This window comes from Palaemon carinicauda, chromosome 11 (genome assembly GCF_036898095.1).
Source record: "Palaemon carinicauda isolate YSFRI2023 chromosome 11, ASM3689809v2, whole genome shotgun sequence".
In the NCBI taxonomy this organism is placed as follows: Eukaryota; Metazoa; Arthropoda; class Malacostraca; order Decapoda; family Palaemonidae; genus Palaemon; species Palaemon carinicauda.
In genome coordinates, this window is record NC_090735.1 from 17317891 (window position 1) to 17343900 (window position 26010).

Genomic DNA, 26010 nt, shown 5'->3' on the forward strand with positions numbered 1-26010 from the left:
ATATACCAAGGCACTTCCAACAATTTTGGGGGATAGCATATCATGAATAAAATGTATAGAAATAATATGAAAAATTTGAATTTTTTTTTTCATTAAACTACTTTAACCCTTTTACCCCCAAAAGGGCGTACTGGTACATTTCACAAAACCCACCCCTTTACCCCCATGGACGTACCGGTACGTCCTTGCAGAAAACTGCTATTTACATTTTTTTTTTTTTTGCATATTTTTGATAATTTTATGAGAAACTTAAGGCATTTTCCAAGAGAATGAGACCAACCTGACCTCTCTATGATGAAAATTAAGGCTGTTAGAGCAATTTAAAAAAATACACTGCAAAATGTGCTTGAAAGAAAAAAAATGCCTGGGGGTTAAGGGTTGGAAAGTTCCAAATAGCTTGGGGGTAAAAGGGTTAACAGATAATGAATAATATAGAAAATTAGAGAATTTTTTTTTGTTTTTAAAATTAGTTTAGTCGCATACAAATAGTTTTATACAGTAGTAGATTTATGATCGTTTAATTTTTTATTTGTAAGTTTTTACAGAGTTGATGACTATTTTATTGATATATATTGTTTAATGTCCTAAGACTTATAAGGTACTGCACATGATTGCTTAACGTAAATGAAATTATTCTTGTATTAATTTTTTCTGAAGGTAATTCAATTACTGTCTATGTTAAATAGTCTTTCTATATACCATAATTAGTGCTGAATAACCAAAGTAAGGTCCAGTATTTAGCTTTATGGCCTGAACCTCATTATTGAGTCAGATATACACCATAAGGTGGGAAATCCCATAGAAATCTTTATTTGGATTTATATTAGTCAAATCTAAAACCCATATTTGATTTCTAAACTAAACTCATTTTTTATGCATCTAAACTGTCTAGGTTGATCAAGCTAATATTTTAGGATAAGACCTAAATAGTCTAGCTAAATTTGGATATAAAATTCTAAATAAGTGCTGCTAAGTTATTATATAAAATTTCCAGAATTTAGCACAGATATATTGCTTCACAGAAGCTCCTGGGCTCATGAAATTAGCTCTTGAACTTCAGTTGTATTATAATAGCTTAGAAGTTTTTGTTTCACTCTCTTGTGCCCTATAAATTCATATGCAGGTACTATAATCCTACCATGTCTTCAGTGATGGTTTTATTTTCAGGAATCGGAGGGGGATATGCCCGCATATTTCAAGTTCTTAACAGTATTGGCATTGAAAGTGTTTTTAAGAGAAGAAATTGATGTAGCTGTTATAGAAGTAGGCATTGGTGGCGAATATGACTGCACTAATGTTATCAGGTAAACATAATCTTTTGTAATGAATGTTGGAAGAATTGTATTGTGAATTTATTCTGTCATTTCCTTTTGATGCTGAGTAATTTTTGGATTGAAATCAGGTTTTGATATAAAAAGATTGAATATTTTTATGTACAAGTATAGCACTTTTTAAATGATCATACTGCAGAAATATTGTAGCTATTTTAAGATATGTGCACTGTGTTGCCATAGAGTTTTAGCTCTGTTGAAAGAATTGAACAGTAGGTTTCTATATACTTAATGTAAATTTATAAAGAAAAATTCAATAGATTTTTACATGACATAAAGTAAAACCATTTAGAACCACACATGGCTTTAGGAGAGTATTTCTTCAAAATCATTGAAATGTATTTGTAAATAGTACATAAGAGAAAGGAACATTTATCCTGGATTTGTATCCTCAGCTTTTTTGACAGTTTTGTTATTTTTCTTTATGGTAAGAGTAAAAATAATTTCCAAACTGTTATTAGTGCTATGTACTGAACTCTCATTGGTTCAAATTTTATGTATCTTGACAGTCAAATAAAACATCAAAGAGTTGAATATTTTTGTCTTCAGCGTTTAGTATAATCTCTATTCTTACCTCTACTAACCATCGAATTAAGTAAAAGATGATGGTTGAGGTTTTCTTGGCTTATCAGTTATGGTTTCACCGTAAATCTTCCTCAGTAGTACATAGTTTGTCATGATGATCATTAGTAATACAAAAAATGCCTCCTCTTTCAGTAAGACAGAGCAGTAAGTTGGTATCAGAATGAATATGTAACCTTAATGTCACTCTTAATGAAGCATAAGTAACTTAACAATTACTAAATAGTCTCTAGAATCATTAGAATTTTAATAATGTTTATGAACCAAATGTTTTTCTCAACTCAAAGGTTTTATTGTGGAAGCATATAAAACTGTCAGTTGTTAAAGTTCCTTTTGTCTGTATTTCAGAAATCCTGTTGTTTGTGGTATAACTACACTTGACCTTGACCACACTTCAATACTGGGAACCACTTTTGATTCCATAGCATGGCATAAATCTGGCATAATGAAGCCTAATATACCAACGTTTACAGTTGATCAACAGCCTGGATCATCTCTTGGAGTACTAATGGCAAGGGCCAAAGAGAAAAATGTAAGTATTTGAAAGTACAGTACAATACTGTAGTGTATTGGTATCTGTTTGTTTTATGACTGGGAGTAATCACATTTTATGCAATATATGCCACCTTTTTATTTGGTTGTATGATTTGAAATAGTATTAAAGAATGTTGATGATTATATGGAATACATATAAAAGATAGTATGGATTTACTATCAAAATAAAAATCTAAACTCTCAAGGCCCCAAGGAATTTGTTCGCATTTAAATAGTAGAACTTCATTAAAACTTTTGAGTTGATACACTGAAAATATTGAGGATCCCTACACAATATTTTTCATGGATTTGTATACAACATTTTTCACTAGGAGATTTATCAATTTTTTTTTATGGTAACTCTGAGAAATATGTGTATAATATTGAGACAAAAGAAAATATCTCCTGATGGTTCTTTGAGTTTACATGTACTTGAGGTTTCTAGCCTTGTTTATAGAATTAAATTTTGTGATTGGAGCTTTAGATTAAAGTTTTGTAGTACTTGAAGTAGGAGATGCAGCTATATGGGTGTTTTAGACAAATATAATATGACATTCATTACCATTTGTAATCTTCATCTTCCTCTTTAGTGGTCATTGTAAACAAATTTTGGTCAGAACTAAATAAAGATCTAGGAATATATGCTCAGAATCTAGCCTCAATTTTTGTTGTAATGACATTTAATCTATAGGTAGCTGTTTAGTCTCCATTTGTTTTGCCTTACAATTTTATATTTGATTTCACCTGGTCTAGGTTATAGAGTGCTTCATAGCTGAATTAATAAATGTCAGGTAATTGGTAATATTGTGCTTGCGAACAGAACCATTGTTAAAATGGTAATGAATGCAGACTTTTCTTTTCAGAGTATTTTATATTTGGTTCCTCCTCTTGAGAGTTATGGATGGGGTGCTCGGCCATTACAGTTGGGGCTAGCAGGAAGTGTCCAGTACAACAATGCTTCTTTGGCACTGCAACTTTCTCGTTATTGGATGAATTTCCAAAATAAGAGTAAGAAATTGTAGGTTGTTCATTTTGTCATTGAATTGTGAGACAAAATTTTAGTATGAAGCAAGTGGAAAAAGTCATTATACATTTATACGTTGAAGTGGTTTTATTGATGATTACGGCTTAAACATGGCATTTTGTTCAAGTTACTATATATGGGAACCCCATCCATATTTTAAATAATAATCTTTGTTTTTGGCCCTGCTACCACAGATTTGATGGTCGAGAGGCCTACTAAGGAAGAAAAGGAACCAGAAATTGCATCTCCATTTACTCTTAATGATGAAGAAGTTTGTGGTCTTCGCTCTGTTGTCTGGCCTGGAAGATCACAGGTACTGTATGATGATAGAGACTGGCAGAAGATTCTGCCTTGTTTAGAGTACTTAACTTTGTGCAGACAAATTTTGATAATAGTAAAATGATACATCATAATCATCATCTCCTCCTACGCCTATTAAAGCAAAGGACCTGAGCTAGATTTTGCCAGTCGTCTCTATCTTTAGGTTTTAAATCAATACTTCTCCATTCATCACCTCCTACTTCAGCCATATAGACCACAGCCTTCCATCTCTTCTAGTGCCTTGTGGAGCCCAGTTAAACATCTGGTGAACTAATCTCTCTTGGGGAGTGTGAAGAGCATGCCCAAACCATCTCCATATACCCCTCACCATGATCTCACCCACATATGGCAATCGAGTAATCTCTCTTCTAGTTTCATTTTTTATCCTGTCGTGCCATTCAACTTCCAATATTCTTCTGAGGGCTTTGTTCTCAAAGCTACGAAATCTGTTGGATATTGTTTCATTGTCATACCACAACTCATGTCCATACAGTATCACCGATCTCACTAAACTGATACATTATTATTATTATTATTATTATTATTATTACTAGCCAAGCTACAACCCTAGTTGGAAAAGCAAGATGCTATAAGCCCAAGGGCTCCAATAGGGAAAAATAGCCCAGTGAGAAAAGGAAATAAATAAGTGATGAGAACAAATTAACAATAAATCATTCTAAAAACAGTAACAACGTCAAAATAGATATGTCATCTATAAACTATTAACAACATCAAAAACAGATATGTCATATATAAACTATAAAAAGACTCGTGTCAGCCTGGTCAACATAAAAACATTTGCTCCAACTTTGAACTTTTGAAGTTCTACTGATTCAACTACCCGATTAGGAAGATCATTCCACAACTTGGTAACAGCTGGAATAAAACTTCTAGAATACTGTGTAGTATTGAGCCTCATGATGGAGAAGGCCTAGCTATTAGAATTAACTGCCTGCCTAGTATTACGAACTGGATAGAATTGTCCAGGGAGATCTGAATGTAAAGGATGGTCAGTTATGAAAAATCTTATGCAACATGCATAATGAACTAATTGAACGACGGTGCCAAAGATTAATATCTAGATCAGGAATAAGAGATTTAATAGACCGTAAGTTTCTGTCCAGCAAATTAAGATGAGAATCAGCAGCTGAAGACCAGACAGGAGAACAATACTCAAAACAAGGTAGAATGAAAGAATTAAAACACTTCTTCAGAATAGATTGATCTCCGAAAATCTTAAAAGACTTTCTCAATAAGCCAATTTTTTTGTGCAATTGAAGAAGACAGACCTAATGTGTTTCTCAAAAGTAAATTTGCTGTTGAGAATCACAGCTCAAATTTTAAGAGAGTCATACAAATTTAAAGAAATATCAATACTGAGATCCGGAAGTTGAGGAACCTCCGTCCTTGACCCACTTACAATCATACTTTGAGTGTTGTTAGGATTCAACTTCATACCCCATCATTTGCACCATGCTCTAATTTTAGCTAAATCTCTATTAAGGGATTCATCAATCCCAGATCTACATTCAGGGGATGGAATTGATGCAGAGAGAGTAGCATCATCTGCATATGCAACAAGCTTGTTTTCTAGGCCAAACCACATGTCATGTGTATATAGTATGAAAAGTAATGGGCTAAGAACACTACCCTGTGGAACACCGGATATCACATTCCTATACTCACTATGGTGCCCATCAACAACAACTCTTTGAGATCTATTACTTAAAAAATCAATACAAATGTTAAGAAACGACCCACCCACTCCCAACTGTTTGAGTTTGAAAACAGGAGCCTCATGATTAACACGGTCAAAGGCAGCACTAAAATCAAGGCCAATCTTACAAACTTCCTGACTACAATCAAGGGATTTCTGTACAGCATTGGAGATTGTAAGAAGGGCATCACATGCTCCAAGGCCTTTACGAAAACCAAATTGCAAACTAGGGAATAGATGATTACCTTCAGCAAACCTATTAAGACGTTTTGCCAGAAGACGTTCAAAAACTTTAGATAATATGGGAGTTATGGAAATTGAGCGGTAATCAGTGGGACTTGAGCTACCACAAACAGATTTACAAAGAGGAATAACATTACCAATTCTCCAACAAGTGCTAAAAGCTCCTTTTCTTGCTAACTTGTGCAAAATAACATAAATTTGGAGCTAAGAAATCTGCTGTCTTTATAAAAAACAAAGGAAAAATACCATTTGGGTCTACACCTCCATAAGCATCAAGGTCCATCAACAGAGCTTTAATTTCACAAGATCGAAAAGCTAAACTAGTTAGTTTAGCCACAGGATTGAGGAAGTTCAAGTTTTTCATTACTCTGTTTATTGTCGTAAACATCAGCCAAAAGGGTTGCTTTTTCCTTTTGACAGTGAGTGACTGAGCCATCTGGTTTAAGTAAAGGAGGAACTGTTGCATCAACACCAAAGAGTGCAGATTTTTATATGTAATTTCAGGTGATTTGATTTCCAAATTTCACTTAATCTAGCCATTGTCTTATTTTTCTTTTTTCAATCGTTCATTAAACTCCAATTCTAAATACCCTGTATTGGAGATCATAGTTCCTAAATATTTAAATAATTCTAACTCATTAATTCCTTTTCCTTCCAATAATATTTCATCTTCCATTACATACATACATAAATCAGTACAGTACAATAGAATCTTTAGGGACTTGACACTTTAGAAAGAGTTGTGTTATGAAAATGTGAAAAATAGTAGTCATGTTTGTCAGTGAATAGATATTTTCCAGATACTTTATAGGTTGGAAGTTGTTTATAGTAGTCTTTTGGAATGTTGACATCAATTAAGTTCTTATATCATTCCTCTGGTCTGTTGCTGCATTGTTTTGCATTTTGATTGTTAAACCTTCAGTGTAGAGGGCAGATTTAACTACTTAATTAAAATATCTTAGTCCTTATGATAGTGTTTTTTTTTTTTTTAACTTTTGAAAAGTCTCATGGTAAAAAATAGTTTCTCATACATTGATTGGTCTAGTTATGGTAAATAAGGATAAACTGGGACATGCTTGGCAGCCAGCAATTAAGATACTCCTTTCTTAGTGGCATGTCCATGGCATTTCTGGAAATGTGTGTATTGCTTTAAAGATTTCTACTGCTAATTATTCCACTACAGTAGGGTCCCGAATTATGCGAGAATTTGGTCGATGAATGACCTCGTATAAATGGAAAATCGCAGATTTCGAAACACACAACTAACAGAAGTAATTACATTTGGCCATGGTAACCGGCAACTTGCTTATTCAAACGTGTTTACTACCCTTTTCCATTACTTTCTTTGTAATGTACTGTATTTCTTTATAATATCAAATTGTTCTTGTAAATAAATCAAATATTTAATATACTTTAAAGTTCTAATAACTTGAAAAATGGTTAAAATTACAACCAGGATGGGTGTAAACACTGTATATTTCCCGTTATAACACGACCCAAAATACAGACAAATTTTAATGTTTGTCATATCTATTGTTTAAGACAACTGGTGAATAGCAAAACCATCACTCTATAGACTAGCTTTTGTTGTATGATTGAAAATCCAAAATTATCAAAATAAAGGCGATTTTATATCATGTGTTTCCTAAACACGCCAAAAAGCACAATAGAAAACGACAACCAATGTTTTGTTTACATTTATCTCTGATCATAACGAAGAAACAGACGCATTTACACATCTGTGTATAGGTTAGTTTTTGCATCCACAGCAATCTTACCAATATTGATATGTTGATTTTGTTATTACCAATGCTCTACTCAATTTTTTTTCTAAGAACTTCCAAATAAATGAAGTGAATGCCATTTATATAATGTTTTTCTTTATGATGCCGCCTGAAACGGAAACCTTCCATTTGTTTACGCTCCATCTTCGATCATAATAAACAAACGAACGCATTAAACACACATGATCAAAGTGATAACTAATGATATTACAAACTTTTAGTAAACATTATGTTATTACAAATATTTTACTTACCGTATCCATATAAATTCCTAAATTCGTAGCAAAGCTGGAAACCTTTTTTTCCTTATGCGTTTAATTCACAATAGCAAACTGCCGCTAATGACAGAATGATAATTTTCAATATTTAACTTAGCCGGTGATTATATAAGCTGCAACTCTGTTGCTCGACAGAAAACTCTACGTTAAAAATCCGCCAGCGATCGCTATGCAGGTAGGGGGTGTACTTCAACAGCGCCATCTGTCGTGCAGGTACTCAGTACTCAATGTAAACAAAGAACTCAATTTTCTCTCTGTCGGGCTACCGGCAAGACCTACTAATTCGCTGTGCTAACTGGATTTGTTTTCACAACTATTGGTGAAGTACACTATTCTAGTTTTGAGCTTTCGCTATGCAGGTGTTTTATCTTCATCTCAAAACTTGAAATCGTTTTGGATAGATTTAATTATGGTGACAAAGAGAGTATGGACTTTCTTTCACTTTTAAATGGCCGACCCTTCCCTTAGACGGAAGTGTGTTTAGGCTTTTAGTAATTATCTTATCACGTTATAGTTTTTCCTCTATATATTATATATCTCTCCGCCTTTATTAGGCCTCTTCGATTAACTTTCCATTTTTTATAAACATATAAAATAAATTTTAATGCTTTGTTTATATAAACTTTTCCTGAGAGTAGGCGGTCCTAACTTGGAAACCGAAGTTAATCAACATTGAGCCCTTTATATCGTCTTTAGCTTTTAAAGGATTTAAAACTTTTTAAATGTAATATTTTATGAAAGAATTTCTTTGATAGTCTTCGTACTGTTTTCAAAGATGAACTAACGTTTAGTTTTTTATGCTACGCAGTTGTTGACGTTCAGGACGTTCAACATGCGCTCTATCGTTACGATAGAGAGAGAGTGTATCACGGTTTCACTTTGCAGTAAGAGTAAATCGATTCTGACGTTTTGTTCATTCTTTCTTAGCTTAAATGTTTTAAATTCTAATTTAAAGGAACTTTTTATTTGAAAAACCTTTCAGTTTTTTCCTTTAGTCAATAACATGTTTTTTTGACCATATATAATTGGGCTCTTCTCTTAGGTGCGAAATCAAGAGAGAAAGAGAGAGAGAGATAGAGACGGAGGGAGAGAGAGGAGAGAAAACGTTCCGTTCAAGCGGGTAACGTTGTTCTCGTGTTACTCTCGTCCCTAGTCTCTGTACGGGGAGGAAGGATAAAACGTTTTTAGGTTTTTATTCTCGTCCCCAGGCTATGTGCGGTGAGAGATTGAAAACGTAGTTATATGAACGAGTGTTTAGTCTCTTTCCCAGCCACTGATTTTTCTTTTTATCTTAAAATATGTTTTCTGTTTTTTGCTGGTATTATGAGCTTGCATTATACGACTAATTTCGCAATTACTACCTTTTAATGAAGGGTAGAATTGCGTGTTTCAGGTAGAAATAAGTGCAAAACAGAAAATCGAAGTGATAAAGTGATATTCGCAAAGTGTTACAGTGTTGCGTCCGAGGCGCAAAGTGTTACAGTGTTGCGTCCGAGGGTTCGTCTGTTCGTGCCTGTCGTTCACCTAGTCCGGGACCTCTTGCAAGCTCCCAAGCCCAGGGGAGAAGTAATGTCAAAAGACTTATGGGTTCGAGAGGCCTTGACCAACGAACAGACGTTTTCCCTCTATGGTATCGGGTGTTTCTTACCAAGATCTCCCCTACCATAAGACGAGAGAGACGTTGTTTCTCCTCGCCATCCGTAGGCTTTTCGCATAAGAAACCTGTCACAAGGTTTCGAAGCCCTTAAGCGAAAGTCAGTCCTTTCAGGACAGGTCCAGCGTCCTGGTTACAGCCATTAGGACAGCTCTGACCCTATGCAGTCATCGGATAACTGCTCGCCGCCTAACAAAAGCGTAACACAGACTCCGAAAGTCTTTTTTTGTATCAAAGTGTTGCGGTCACAGACGTTACCCTCGTCTATTACCACAACCATTTCCGTTGATCCTTAAGGGGTTGTATGGCAAAACATGCAGTATATGCTTGCCTCCCTTATGGAAGACTATTCTGCCGATTAGTCCGTTGAGTCTAGCCGTTTATCTCATCGATATCCTGGCTTTCAGCTAACCTAACGTTCCTTTGTGCTTACTGTTGACGTTGGCGTAGCTTAGTCACGTCAGTCAGGTTGTTTAGAACCACACTCAATGCGGTCTCGTGTGGTTTTTCAGCCGCATTTGGACGTTAGGCCACTGGCTGATGCTCCTGTTGACGTTCTAGACGTTCACTAACAATCGGAGTTGACTTGTTTTGACGCTGTGCGTCAACCTCCGCATTCTAGAGTTGTTTTGACTGCTCAGTCTAGGCAGTCAAAGCAGTCTCGAGTGGACGCTGTACGTCCTCACGCACCTGTTGTGGTTGACAGTTCACAGACTGTCAAGTAGTTACATGACGTTGCGTTCTGGTCCGCTACTAATGCACCAGTGAGAGACTCAGCTTTTATCGGACAAGGTTCCTGTAGATGAGGAAGTTGCTGTTCTCCCTCCTACTGATATTCCCTTGAGGACTCTGTCAGATGGAGAGGAGCCTTAAGCTGCTTAGCCTCCTATGGACTTTAATTAAATCATGATGATTTTTTTAAGGATCTTCGTCCGGATCTTGTAACTGCTGCTCCTCGTTCGCCTAAACGTCAGAGCTTACACTAGGCCTAGCTACTTCGAAGCCGTTGTTTTTAAGCTAGTGCTCTCTCGCTCTCCTAGAGAGCGTTACGTTGGCTAGGCGACTGGTTTTTCACCAGGAGGAGTTTGGGGGATACAGCCTTTGCTTTCCCTTCTTTTAAACTGGTTTATAGAGCGAGAGTCTGATATGACACGAGAGAAGTTCTCGGCTTGGGAGTTCATGCCTCTGCCCAGATAGACTTCTCAATTCTGGTAGACTCTCCCTGGCGCCTAGCCAGGAGACGCTCCAAGTTGTTTACAGGTCAACTTCTCAGCTGTTGTCGAGCCTTTGAAGTTTTGCTGTACTATTATGTCACGCATAACAAGGCTTTCAGGGATGGTAAACGGTTCCGCCTCAGTGGCTAACCCCGTCTGTTGCCACACCTGCTCCCGTAGACCCTAAATGGGCTTTGCTGCAATACATGCAGTCCAAGCTTGCGTCCTTGATAGAGGACTTAAATGCGGAGAAGAACCTTCTGGCCAACAACCTTCCAACCGGTCGGTTGTGCGCCCTGTTGACGCTGAGGTAACCTACTCGCGTCTGCCAGTTGAGGTGGTTCCTCCACCGATGCGACCCAGTTTGGGTTGCCAGCCGCACGTTGACGTTAAGCGACGCTCGGAGGTGGTTGTTGACGTTCAGGACGTTCAACAACCAGCAGAGGTGACTTGTTGTGACGCAGTGCGTCAACCTCAGCAACCCGGTAGGGTGTTGACTGCACAACCCAGACGGTCTAGACAGTTTCGGGTTGACGCTGTGCTTCCTCGCGCACCCATGGTTGTTGACAGTTCACAGACTGTGCAGCAGTTCCATGATATTGCGTCCGGCTCCGTCACGCATCCACCAGTGCGACCGGATTCAGCGAGTCAGATGTTGCCCACTCCGTTGCCGTTTCCTCATCAGTTTCGGATGAGGAACCCTCTGATGAGGACGTTGCTGAACAAGACGATCAGCCCCCAGCCCTGCTATCCATCCAGAAGATGCTGAAGAAGGAACGCTGCTCAGTCAGGCTGTGGATGAGTCTGGTAGGGACGCTGTCATCCGTGGATCAATTTGTGTCACTAGGAAGACTACACCTCCGTCCTCTTCTATACCATCTAGCTTTTCACTGGAAAAAGGACAAGACGCTAGAAGCGGTCTCGATCCCGGTTTCCGAAAAGATAAAGTCTTGTCTGACTTGGTGAAAGGACTATATCAACCTAAGAGAGGGTCTTCCCCTGACTGTTCAGACTCCCAACCACGTTCTCTTCTCGGACGCATCGGACGTAGGCTGGGGTGCGACATTAGACGGTCGGGAATGCTCGGGAATATGGAACTCGAGTCAAAGGACAATGCATTTCAACTGCAAGGAGCTACTGGCAGTACGTCTGGCCTGGAAAAGCTTCAGGTCTCTCCTTCAAGGCAAAGTGGTGGAGGTGAACTCGGACAACACCACGGCTTTGGCGTACATCTCCAAGCAAGGAGGGACCTACTCTCTGACGTTGTACGAGATCGCAAGGGACCTCCTCACCTGGTCAAAAGGTCTAGACATATCACTAGTAACGAGGTTCATCCAAGGCAACTTGAATGTCATGGCAGATTGTCTCAGTCTGAAGGGACAAATAATTCCAACAGAATGGACCCTCCACAAGGATGTATGCAAGAGACTTTGGGCCACCTGGGGCCAGCCAACCATAGATCTCTTCGCAACCTCGATGACCAAGAGGCTCCCAATATTTTGCTCACCAATCCCGGACCCAGCAGCAATTCATATAGATGCCTTTCTCCTAGATTGGTCACATCTAGATCTATATGCATTCCCTCCGTTCAAGATTGTCAGCAAGGTACTGCAGAAGTTCGCCTCTCACGAAGGGACAAGGTTGACGCTAGTTGCTTCCCTCTGGCCCGCGAGAGAATGGTTCACCGAGGTACTTCGATGGCTAGTAGACGTTCCCAGAACACTTCCCCTAAGGGTGGACCTTCTACGTCAGCCACACGTAAAGAAGGTACACCAAGGCCTCCACGCTCTTCGTCTGACTGCCTTCAGACTATCGAAAGACTCTCGAGAGCTAGAGGCTTTTCGAAGGAGGCAGCCAGAGCGATTGCTAGAGCAAGGAGAACATCCACCCTTAGAGTCTACCAATCGAAGTGGGAAATCTTCCGAAACTGGTGCAAGTCAGTATCCGTATCCTCGACCAGTACCTCTGTAACTCAAATAGCTGACTTCCTCTTATATCTGAGGAAAGAACGATCTCTTTCAGCTCCCACTATCAAGGGTTACAGAAGCATGTTGGCATCAGTCTTCCGTCACAGAGGCTTAGATCTTTCCAACAATAAAGATCTACAGGACCTCCTTAAGTCTTTTGAGACCACGAAGGAACGTCGTTTGGTTACACCTGGTTGGAATTTAGACGTGGTACTAAGATTCCTTATGTCAGACAGGTTCGAACCGCTACAATCAGCCTCCCTGAAAGATCTCACCTTAAAGACTCTTTTCCTGGTATGCTTAGCCACAGCTAAAAGAGTCAGTGAGATTCATGCCTTCAGCAAGAACATCGGATTCTCATCCGAAACGGCTACATGTTCTACAACTTGGTTTTCTAGCCAAAAACGAGCTGCCTTCTCGGCCTTGGCCAATATCATTCGATATTCCAAACTTATCGTATGGTTGGAAATGAACTAGAAAGAGTCTTATGCCCTGTAAGAGCTCTTAAGTTCTATTTAAAACGAACTAAACCTTTACGAGGCCCGTCTGAAGCTTTATGGTGTTCAGTTAAGAAACCATCTTTGCCTATGTCAAAGAATGCTTTATCCTATTTTATCAGACTGTTAATACGAGAAGCTCATTCCCATCTGAATGAGGAAGACCAAGCTTTGCTGAAGGTAAGGACACACGAAGTTAGAGCTGTCGCAACTTCCGTGGCCTTTAAACAAAATAGATCTCTGCAAAGTATAATCGACGCAACCTATTGGAAAAGCAAGTCAGTGTTCGCGTCTTTTTATCTTAAGAATGTCCAGTCTCTTTACGAGAACTGCTACACTCTGGGACCATTCGTAGCAACGAGTGCAGTAGTGGGTGAGGGCTCAACCACTACAATTCCCTAATTCCATAACCTTTTTAATCTTTCTCTTGAAATGTTTTATTATTGTTTTTGGGTTGTCCGGAAGGCTTAAGAAGCCTTTCGCATCCTACTTGATTTGGCGGGTGGTCAAAGTCATTTCTTGAGAAGCGCCTAGATTAGAGGTTTTGATGAGGTCCTGTTGTATGGGTTGCAACCCTTGATACTTCAGCTCCTAGGGGTCGCTCAGCATCCTAAGAGGATCGCGAGGCTCCGTAAGGAAGACGTACTTAAAAAGGCAGAGTAATTGTTCAAGTCGACTTCCTTACCAGGTACTTATTTATTTTAAGTTTGTTATTTTGATAACTGCTAAAATAAAATAAAAATCCTTAGCTCATAATAATGTAAACATTTATTGCTGGTCTCTACCCACCCCCCTGGGTGTGAATCAGCTTATATAATCACCGGCTAAGTTAAATATTGAAAAATGTTATTTTTATAATAAAATAAATTTTTGAATATACTTACCCGGTGATTATATATTAAAGGACCCTCCCTTCCTCCCCAATAGAGACGCAGTGGACCGAGGAGAAAATTGAGTTCTTTGTTTACATTGAGTACTGAGTACCTGCACGACAGATGGCGCTGTTGAAGTACACCCCCTACCTGCATAGCGATCGCTGGCGGATTTTTAACGTAGAGTTTTCTGTCGAGCAACGGAGTTGCAGCTTATATAATCACCGGGTAAGTATATTCAAAAATTTATTTTATTATAAAAATAACATTTTACGATAATTCTAAACTGTTCCGAAAGATAATTGTCCTTTCCATATCCAAAATAATTTTCCTAACTTCAGTTAAGAAAACCATATACAAAAATGGTAAAAGAAGAAGAAAGTACTAGGCCTATTTTTAAAGTCATCAAACAATTAGGTTGACAGAGAGAGAGAGAGAGAGAGAGAGAGAGAGAGAGAGAGAGAGAGAGATGGTTTTAAATTTACTAAACAATAAATATAGTTTATAACACATTGGTCCTTATGTAATATTAACTGTATTGATGGTTTGAATAAATTAAGAAATGGTGTAAACAATTCTTTGTTAACGTATTCGTACGCGCATATTCGGGAGAGCGGAAGCTAGACATCAGCTGATCTAATCACAGCCAAAAGTAAAACAAAAAGAAGTCAGCAATACTCGATTTTTAAAACACCCGAAATTTAAAAACCCAAGTACATGTTTTATTATAGCGCAATTGACTATTTAAAGAGTAAAAATTTTCTGGAATAGAATGGTGTTTCCTAAAAAATAGTGGTTTGCTGACGAAATCGAATACCGTATTTTAAGCTATGATTGAAGTGGATGTATACACGGTATAATTTTTTTGTTTTGTATTTAATTGACACTTTAAGAAAACCGATTTTGGTTTCTTCATCTATTTGTAAGTATTGTATAACACGAGAGAGAGAGAGAGAGAGAGAGAGAGAGAGAGAGAGAGAGAGAGATCAGCTGTTGTAATCGAGTGCCGTGTTTTGGTTTCGTGTACCTCCTGAAGCGAGGAATTGATCGCCACAACTAACAATTGTCATGCTAATTTCATTCTTAAACTCAAGTTGCCATATGTTAACTAGGGTTTTATTTCTTACGGAGAGAGAGAGAGAGAGAGAGAGAGAGAGAGAGAGAGAGAGAGAGATTTCTGCCTCAGATTTCTTTCTCTCTCTCTCTCTCTCTCTCTCTCTCTCGAGAGAGAGAGATTTTTATTTTACCGTCTACTCTACAAATCTAATCTTTGCAAATCAAATGTGTACTGTTTAAAATATGACAAAATATTGCCGACTCGTTACCGTAGTTTAGGCTATTCACTGCCGATAAACGAACCCAGTCTACTCGTGAAAACCTTGAACGCCCGGAGGGAAAAATAAGGCTTTTATATATACTGTACTAAACAAAAATAATGCTTTAATATACCATCATTAACACTACCATTACAATTATCGTAAGGTTGGAGAAAGATAATGATTGCCGAAAACGTAACCACAATTCTGTTTACATTTTGTCAGCTGGACTCGCACAGTTAACGGTTGATTTCATTGTTGATGTGGAATTTTATCCTTAAATAGGCTATTCATTATGAAATTATGTTAATAAGATGTAATAATATTGTTTTGTAAAATTTATTATAAATCACCGTATTTAGGGCTACCAATATGCTTAGAAAGACAATAGATTTGATACATTTTATAGTGCTTGACTCGCAGACTTTGAACAGTTTCGCAGATACAGAAAATTTATTTTTGAAAAATAGAGGTCGCATAAAGGGGGAATCGTATAATTCGAACACGCATAATTCGGGACCCTACTGTATATAGGGAATCAGTTTTTTACAATATTCTATCAAATGTGTCTCTGAATATATAGTCTTTCATGCTCTGTATACTGTATGTGGTGTTGAACAATTTGAGAAGTAAAATGCGCTTATTTCAAAGTATTCTTTGAATATTTTTTTCAGTTTAGTGTTCAGTAATGATAAATATTAATATTATTTTATGATTGTTCATTACTTCTCTTGTAGCTTGTTTATTTCTTTATTTCCTGTTCTCACTGGGCTATTTTTCCCTGTTGGAGCCCTTGGGCTATAGCATCTTGCTTTTCCAACTAGGGTTGTAGCTTAGCTTTTAATAATAATAATAGGATAATGTACAGTATGTCCTACTTTTACATACATATACCAAGACACTTCCCCTAATTTTGGGGGGTAGCCGACATCAACAATGAAACAAAACAAAAAGGGGACCTCTACTCTCTACGTTCCTCCCAGCCTGTCTTACTTTTAGCAAGAGGATACCTCATTTTGCTGTTATAATATATTTTTTCCCATATATTAAGCTTTTGTTTTGAAATTAGGTTTGGGAACATTTTCTTTGTGAATTGGGTCTAGTGGAAGTTTTTTTTAAAAGGTGACCCATTTTTTGTTAATTATTATCAGAAGAGTAATAAGAAAATATCATTATTATGACAGATTTGAAGGAAACCGAATGTATGAGAAGTGGGAACACAAAAAGAAATATTTATGTAGTATTGGTATGCCTGAAGGATAATGATATGTTAAGTTATATTTGATGTAGTTCATTTATTTTGGTTTGCTGTTTTGTATGTAAAGGAAAGATGAAAATTTACAAATAGTGCAAAGCTGTGGAAGTTAGACTGGCAGTACAAATGGATGGATAAAAGTAATATGGAAAATCAATTTCCTGCAATCCAGGGTTTGCTACAGAATAATTTCACAGACACTTGTCAGTTTTTACACTACGTTCCATTGCACTTTGAATTACAGAGTTTGTGAGTGATAAAGGTCTAGATTTGAAAAAGAAAAATTACAATACAATCATGGTTATAACAAAGTTGTTCATTCAACTTGAAGTTGATACTGTATTAATTTTTTTTTAATGTTTTTAGAAATAATAGCAACCATCTCCCCAATATTATTAAAAGCAAGTGTCTCTATATGTACAGTATAAATATTTATTTCTTTCTGGTCATGCTCAGCTCTCCATGTCCCTGTGGTAGGAAGAGAGAGAATAGCCATACCCGGGTGAGAGGGGGTGCGTATGTGGTTATCTATCTAAATGTATTCAGCTGTCATTTGTTTCGGCTCAAACCCTTTTGCTCTTTACAGTGGAAATTTATTTTGGTGACAGCTGAAACTATCTGTAATACTTTTAGCGAGGTGTAACTACCCATTGCTAGTTAAGGGGCTTTTAACAGCGGTTAGACCACATTTTATTTTGTCTCGGGAGTGAATAGACGTTATGTTTCTCTCCCGTTAACCTTAATAAACTCGCTTTTTACTTGACGTTGTCTGTGGTTGTTTGGTTTGTCCTCCAACAATGATCAATTGACCCCGGACTTCCCTTAGGTGTGAAGACCGTTGCTTTTAGTGAAGCAGCGGCACCGTCCACGGGGACATCTCTCTCATTGCCACCCGCGCCAACTCTTGCCTTCCTTTGGGGTGTTCAGGTCTCTCCTTTAAGGAATGGCTTTCAAGGGTACTACAGTCTGAGGCACAGCGGGAGCACTCTTAACTATCTCAAGGGTTGACCACTGTCTTCCTCCTCCGAGCCTGTGGAGGTAATGCATTGGTAGAGTTCTCATGCCCATAGCTGCAGTGCTCTCTGCTGCTGCATGCCTTCTTTTCTGCAGATCCGACGTAGGAACGAAAGCAGTTGCAGATTGGTTCCTCTTAGAGGATCCCTTTGGGGTGAACCCGGAAACTAACTTCAGATACATTTCACAGGCAGGGCTCGATGTCGACCATCAACTTGAGCTTGGTCAGCATGTTGACGGGAAGAAGAGTGCACTGCTTGGAGGTTAGCCTCCAGGTGTTGGGCAGCCTTCCTGCTACAGGTGTAGGGCAGTCATTCTACTCGCAGGAAGGCTCTCTTCCCCACCTGCAGGTGTCGGATGACTATCTCATTCACGGGAAAGGCGCCCTTTATCAGGGAGGTCCCCCTCCCCCCGGCTTCCGCAAGTGTGTGCTCGATTGGTCGATGCCTCACTTTCTCTTTGGGGCATAGCTTCTCGGAGCTAGACGACGATGTGGTTAGTGGACTGTTTATAGTTCCCACCCCTCGCCATTGTACCCCTAGTGCACAAGATGGTGATGCCTGCTGATCGCTTGTGGCCAGGGCACAACTAGTCTCATGAGCAATTTCTCTTCAGGGTCATTGCCGCAGATGATGATGCCTGCCGACTGCTTTTTGTTGCCACCGCCTCTCATCTACGAGTCTCGTAGGCTATAACACTTCTGTGAGGCCAGGCCCTTTGGGACCTTCACCTTGGGATTCGACTTCTCACAAGGAAGAACCAGCTGTTCTTTAGTTCAGCACAGCCTTATTCATCTTGTGAGTGAATTTCTCCTCTGGTAGGAGAGCATGAGTACTTTGCTTCATGACACGTCAGTGTGTGTTAGCAAAGACCCTAGTATCTCAGAAAGTCGTCATCTAGAATTCACCGAGAGCTAGTTAGGTGGGTTGGCGAGCTTCTGTGCCTGATTAATATATATGTGCAATCCAGGTTGCTGCCCATGACAGGTTGCATACACTAGTAATACTGGAATAATGGATAATATAAGAAGTTAGCAAAATAATAAGTATTACAATGATATAAAACCAGTAATCACACGATATAAAACATTTGAAATTTCTTCTCTATTTACAAACTTTTCATACTTTAATGGTGGTATTTGTAAACAACTTATGACATCAGTTAAATGCTTGGAAACAAATTTCATTGAATAACAAACCCATGCCCAACTGTGACACCTTGCCGAACCAGGCAAACGAAAACACCGCTCCTTGTGGGGTGTGCAATGTTCCATGAATATGGGGGTGATCATGTTTTATCTCAAAATTAGCTCTAGATATTAAGAAGCAAGTTCATTAAAAAGTAAAAGATAATGCAAGTTCATCTAGAATTCAAAGAAAAACATAAACACAGAAAGAAAGATATGATACATGGAGACTGAGACAATGCTAGAAAGCCTTCTAGCTGTTCAAACATTTTGTAAAAGCCTTTTATGGAAGATGTTAGAATAAAGTTCCAACTTCTAAAGTCAAATAAGAAACCAACTGCCTAATTTTAGTGGAATGCTATCTTTTGACACTTATTTAGGACATCTAATAAACTCCCTTAAAATGAGGATATGCAGTATATTATTTTTAGATTCAGGAGCTGTTGTAATGGCAGAAGAAATGTGAGAGCTTTGCACAAAAGGATGTGATGAGGTTTCTTCGTCTTGTTGAATAAATTAGGATGTTAATTTTTTTTGTACATTATTGCCTAATTTATTATTCTGAAACATTTTGTCTGTCAGCCATATTTTAATTTTTTTTTAAACACCCTCTTATTTTTTACATCATGGATGTGATTCCTTAGAAAGCATATGACGCCTTTATTAAATCAGGTGGTTTCTTGCAATACAGTAACACATGGCAATAGCAGTAGTTAGTGTATCACTGGATTTCTGAATGATCTGGATCATTATTGTTTTTTTAGTGGTTTATATAGTTGGATAATACTTAGAGGAGATACTTGATACGAAGGTCTTTGAAATTTAATAACAACCCCCCTTTTATTTCCTTATCAAAAATTAGTTTTATAACTTTAGTATTCTTTTGAAATCTATCCTTCCTACTTGTGTATTCATAGGTTATTCTTTTCTCTAATGATTCTATATTTTCATATGAATTTTCTAATGGCTAAGGAAACCTACTTACTGTGTAGGCTATGAAGTTAGAGGATTTGATATTAGAAAATAGAGAATGTTTGTGATTATTGCTTGCATAGCCAATGATGGTGTGATTGATGAACTACTTTTTACAAAATATTCCTTTCTGCTATGATTGTGTAATATTTACTGTATTGTAAATAATTTGAATGAAATAAATGTTTCTTTAATATTTCTTTTGAAGTAAAGTACAATTTAGGTAGGCCTATGTTGATGAGAATCATCTTTATATTTCAGATGATGTCATGTGGCCATCTAAAATTTTTCATTGATGGTGCCCACACTGTTGCTAGCATGCAGGCATGCATTGATTGGTTTACAAAGGCTTCACAATTCTCTCTTCAACCAAAGTAAGTTTTTTAATAATTAATGCCTTTAGTTTGCATGATCAGTACTGCTCTATGATATTGAATAGTGCAGAGAGGCAACATAGCTTCAATTTTTTAAGGTAAAGTATTTTTGAAATAATTACGCTAGTTTGATTATGTTGAATGATTGTGATTTGCTGAAGCTTAAACTTTATTAATTAACAGAGGAAAAGCATCAAGAGTTTCTGTATTTTTCAAGCTTTTAGAATTTCCTTCAACAAAAATTTCTTGGAGGAAGAAAGTTGCTATTTTTTTAGTTCAATTATTCTGCATATATATTTTTGCTATTAAAAATAGAAATTATGAAGTTTTGAGAGTAGATGTTTCCATAAATCTAGCTAATTCTACTGATTTTAGTAATGATAAATTGAAAATGTTGTTTTTTTATACTCGTGTTACTAAAATTGAACACTTGGCTTCCATGATGTGTTGATTTTTATTGCTACATGCTTTTTTTTTAAGCTTCATGGAAGTGAATGAAGGACTGACCTGTTTAAATTGTTATATCATATTCGTTGTTGAGGTCATGTGTAATCCTGAGCAACTATTTGATGAGTGCCAGCTCTAGGAATCATAGCTTTAAGTACTTTCATACAGTAAAGAATTTGTATCATTTATGAACATGACCTATTTGCAGCGAAAATTATTGTTTGGAGCAAATTACTGTGGATGAAGTTGAACCCTAACAAAACTGAAAGTATGATTGTTTATATGTGAAAGACACTGGATCCTCCCAGCCCAGATTTATTCATTAGAAAAGTTTTAACTACATGCAGCCTGTTTTAAAATCTAGGTATTGCTTTTTTATTTTTAGAGAAAAATTATTTGGTGTAGTCTCTTCTAGAATTAGAAAAAAAAAATCTGTTCAATATAAAAAGGTTCTCAACTTACAAACATTAGGAGATACAAACACGGATCTAACTTAAATCATAAATGTCAGAGATTGTATCAACAGATCGTATACTTTAATAGGATAATGAAATACATTACTATAATAAAGCAATATTATACATAATACAGTAAGATAACATCCTTTCACAATACCCTGATATTAATTTCATATGAAATTGAACTATTTGTTAACTTTTACAGCTTTAAGTTGTAGGCATGGGAGTTAGGTTAGGCCTACCCTTGGACAAAATTTATCAGAGTTTACCTATTAACAGCTTATTGATGTATATTAAGTTTGTAATTTGAGGACCTTATGTTGTGTATTTTTCAAGAATTAGTCTTTTGGGGATTATAGAGGTAATAACTTCAATTTTTATTCTGCTATGATTTTGTACTTTAATTCAAATTGCTGAGAAAAAATGTAGTCTTTTTTTCATCACCTGCACCATAGTTAAAGTAGCTTATTGTTCATGTTGTTTATTATTCAAAAAATAGTACTAGTAATGTAGTTTACTTTAGCTTTCATGTCTGTTTTGTCTGGCTGAAGACTGCACAGTATTCTACAAGCTTTTTTCTGGCTTCTCAAATCCATTTAGTTTTAAGAATTTATAAGCTAATTAGATTTTATATTTGTCCTTTAATTTGTTTAATTTCTAATGTTTTTGAAATGATAGAATTTGACTAATTTTATATTCATTAAATTTTTCTCTACCTTTGTTTTTCATTTATTAAGATTTAGGGTTTTTTTTTTTTTAAATTAACAAAACTCTTGGTTTAATGGCTAGTTGATTTTGTTGTGGCTGCTATATACACCAGTCAGTCAGGAACTTTTCTCTTGACCATATTCCTGAACAAATTTGAAATAAATTAAGCTATTGATTCTTACATATATTATTTGCCATTGAAAGCAAAGATATTTGTTAAATTTTGTCAATTGTCTCTGCACTCTTTGTTATATCTAGGTTCGTCTTGCATATGCCTATACAGAATGAACTTGATCTGAAAGTTTCTAGAAAATAGAATGCAAGTATATTGTGATGAAAATTAAAAGTCCTCAAAAAGAGGAAAATAGAAGTAACTGCCAAAGATTAATTAGTGTTGACTATGCCAAAAATGAGACCATGGTAATAAGAATTATATAAGGAACATCATGATACAGAAGCTAGGGTACCACCCAGGGTTTGAGAATGTTTAATGGCCCAGATTTAAGCGCACCTTTTTTGATGCCCTAATTTTTGATGAAGTTTAGGTCATAGGCCAGGCAATGGGACTGATGAAGTCATGACTCATACAGTACTTTAGTTTATTATGGAAAATAAATTAGAAAAAAAAAAAACGTGTTTAGATTTGCTGCTAAAGTATATATCAACATGTCAGTGCTGCTTTCAATAATCTTCTATTTTTTTTTCCAGTGAAAAAGTGTACCGTGTGCTCCTCTTCAACTCCACTGGTGATCGTGACCCAGAAACGCTGTTGCAGTTTCTGGCTGAGTGCAATTTTGATCTTGCAGTATTCACTACAAATCTAGCTACCATGTCCATGAGTGCTTCATCTGGTAAGTTTTAATCATATCTATTAAGTAAAAAAGAATGTGTTCACACAACTAAAAGACCACCTATGGAATAATGGAGTAATAATTTTTAAGATTTAATAACTGTTAGATGAAATTTTCAGTCAGTCCATAACTTTTCTAACTGAGATGTATAAATGTTCATCACAAACCTGCCATTAAGTGAGTATTGGCATGTCATTATTATTAACTCTGCAATGAACTTATAGTATGTTAGTTATTCCCCTTTTAACCAAAGATTACTTTCTCCATGGCCGTTATGAGAATCAAACGTTAGTCATTTTTTTACGCTGTATGAGCTTTACCACTACAAAATGTATACTCTGCAGTTGCATAAACATCTGAACTTCAAACATTATCCTTAAGAGGAATCATGAGATATGGTACTCCTCACAATATATGAAGACGCATTAAACACTTTTCACAATCTGCAAGGGGGATGCATCTTGATATAACTGCAGCAACGGAATAATGTGCAACCAATGTCATTACTTACCATTAACCGCTAAATGATAGATTGTTTCATTATTTTACTAGGAACATATATATTTTAAAAGGAAAGAAAGTGGAAAAAGATTCAATACTGGTAATTATTTTGGGTAAATGTTGATAAGCCAGGCTTCTTTAGAAGAAGTAATATAAACCTGAGTATAGAAATAACAGATTTTGTTATTAAAATTCCAATTATGTCTACATAATTAAAGAATTTGTTTTTATAACTTCAAATTTGATGTGGGCTTATTGCTTTCTTATCTTATTCATTTTTAATGAACTTGATTGGACTTAACAAGTTTCATCCACCTCTAGTGTAATGTTACATAATTCCTTATAGTGCATACTATGAATTGTTTATAATGAGTGCTACTGAATTATAATTTTGTGTTCAGTATGAATTCCTAGCAGAAATGGTACAGACTATTTTATTAAGCTTAGTAAGACACCTCTATACTTCTTGGGTCATTGTTGGTATTGTATGAAGCGACTTTAAGATGAAAATTTTGTCAAGAATAAGTTACTACCAAATGAGGCTGCAAGAATGAGCTCTCATGAAAGTCAATTTTCTTGAAGTTGCAATAGAACAGTTCTCAAGATATTTAGTGTGTGAATAGTTATCTACTGTATATACCTTATATATTACATTCGCATTTTAAGCTAGTTTGTCGTTTTATAAGCTACAATGAGGGGGAGTAGAATTATTGATGTATAAGTGAAGTACAGTACAAGATATGATTTTACATCCAGGTTGTTCTGCAGTATAGCTAAAACATTTGAGGAAGGTTCTCCATGGATCAATGAAGTTCTGGCTGTAGCGAGTAGAACTTGAATTATTTATTTTTCCTCAACTGCCGACTAAAATCTTGTTGGTAGTCAAAGTTTTAGAAGTTACGTCTGCCTGAATGTCAGTGTTGTCCTCTGCCCAACTCATTTGTTGCACAAGTGAAATAATATATAATTGATACAGTATCTTTGCTAGGCTGTTATTTGTGGCATATGTAAAGTGATGTATGTATTAATTTATAGTATGACAAATACAGTATAAGAAATTTCTTGGTGGTTTCATACAATAATTGATGCTAGGATAGAGCGTTAAAGGTGAATTTTCCATAGATGGTAGCATGTAACTTAAACCTTCTATTTTAATTCCAGATCAAACCAACTACACAATATCAAAAGACCAAATGCATTTGAGATGTGAACGTCAGAGAAAGTCTTGGATCAAACTCGTTAGAGATTTACGCAAACAAAAAGTTGTAGGGGAAAACTGTGATGATATAGCATTGGAAAAGACACCTGTAAATCAAAATGAATTACATAATGAGTGCCATGGAGAAACTGATTTTAATTATTCAGAGAGACTTCCAGCATCTGATGTGCCCAGCATAATATTTCCTTGTATACTGGATGCTCTCTTATGGTTGTCATGTGGAAGGTGTCAGTCATTGCAAGGTGAAATGGTTACCCCTCCGGCTTTCCCACCTCCAGAGGAGTTGCGTGAAGCATCACACGTACAGGTAAGTCCCAGTTGGAGATAAGTATGTTTTTGTTCTTATTTTGTATTCATTCACTAATACAAAACTCTGAATTCATAAAATGAAGTATATTGAGAAAGTTTGAGGTTATTTAAATCAAGCAGAATTTATAACTGCAAGTGCTCATACTTCAGCCAACTAGTAATGTAATTTTGTTTTCTATACAAATAGAAACATTTTATCCTTTGAATGGATAGCGACAGGTGGCATGGAGGAAGCCCCATTAACGTACTTGTCAAAGACTTGCCACTTTTGATTTTGGCCGCAACGAGTGCAGACTTATGGTTGCTACTTTTAATTGGCATTATTGATACTTTTCTCTCTCTTTATAGGTATATTCTTGTTTGCAGTTTTTCACAATGGAAACTAAGTTGTATTTGATATGGAAGTGCTCTTGTAAGAGTGGTTGGCAAGATTATTAGTAAGCTAGCCATTGATCCTCTTGGCCTGTTCATTTTATTTGGAGGGCAAAATTGTTTTTAATCACCCCCATTGTACGGGTGTAGGTTGTAGCCTCCTCTTCAGTATGTTGAGTTTGCCTTGAAGAGGAAGAGACTCTTAACAGAAATCTTGCATCAATTGTGGCAAAGCCTAAGTTGATGCCAAAGAGGCTCGGTAGCTTTATGTGTCATATTGAACTTTTTACCTTCTGCGACTCCTACGGTTGCTTGGGCTGAATCCGTGGTGTATGCATGTGAGGAGTTTTGCGATCTCTGCTATACTTTGGAGCGAGGCTCAGTGTGTGTTGGTATGTATCTCTCCCAATCAGGTATACATACCTTAAGATAGCTTGCTGCTGTGCAGATCATCAAGGATGAGTTTGACCAGAAGCTGTGGGCTTCTTTAGTCTGGTACACCTTCAGTTGATCTTTCTTTAATCTGGAGCTCTTTTTTATTATAGTCAAGTCATCCTTATGTCCCCAGTACCAGTGAGGCCAGTTCCCTGTATGATCCTGACCACCTAAGATGCCAGTTACTTGCATCAATGCCCCAGAGTTTACCTTTATCACCCAAAGTAACAGTGGGCTTTGATATTGGGGTTCCTGTTTAACTTTAGTTAACTTATCAAGGGCCAGGGCTGTATGGGCAAGCCATACCATCAGGATTGAAGAAAGCTATAGCCTTCTGTGTACCCTGTCCGAGACCAGATATCTCCTCCTCCAGGAAAGAGTCAGGCTCTGTACTTCCCTTTCAATGCCCCATCCTAGTCAGTTCTGGAAGGGAAGTAGTGGGGGAATGCTTTTGGTGGCTGTTCTCTCTTCTAGCTCTTTCAAGTAGATGATGCCTGTACTGTAATGCAGTTGGGCAAATTTTAATTTAGTGTCTTCCAGGACAGTTGCTTGTAACCCTTCCAGGACTGCCGTTC

At 36.9% G+C, this 26010-nt stretch overlaps 1 protein-coding gene across 1 annotated transcript in view; it reads left to right on the top strand.

The window, feature by feature from the left end:
- The window catches only part of LOC137649982 (folylpolyglutamate synthase, mitochondrial-like), a 56148-nt gene that overhangs the window by 20253 nt on the left and 9885 nt on the right, over positions 1-26010 (top strand). The window contains exons 4-10 of the mRNA XM_068382976.1: positions 1168-1304; positions 2262-2445; positions 3311-3455; positions 3666-3784; positions 20023-20135; positions 22457-22599; positions 24262-24626. Coding sequence (XP_068239077.1) covers positions 1168-1304; positions 2262-2445; positions 3311-3455; positions 3666-3784; positions 20023-20135; positions 22457-22599; positions 24262-24626 — 1206 coding nt within the window. The remainder of the gene's footprint in view (positions 1-1167; positions 1305-2261; positions 2446-3310; positions 3456-3665; positions 3785-20022; positions 20136-22456; positions 22600-24261; positions 24627-26010) is intronic.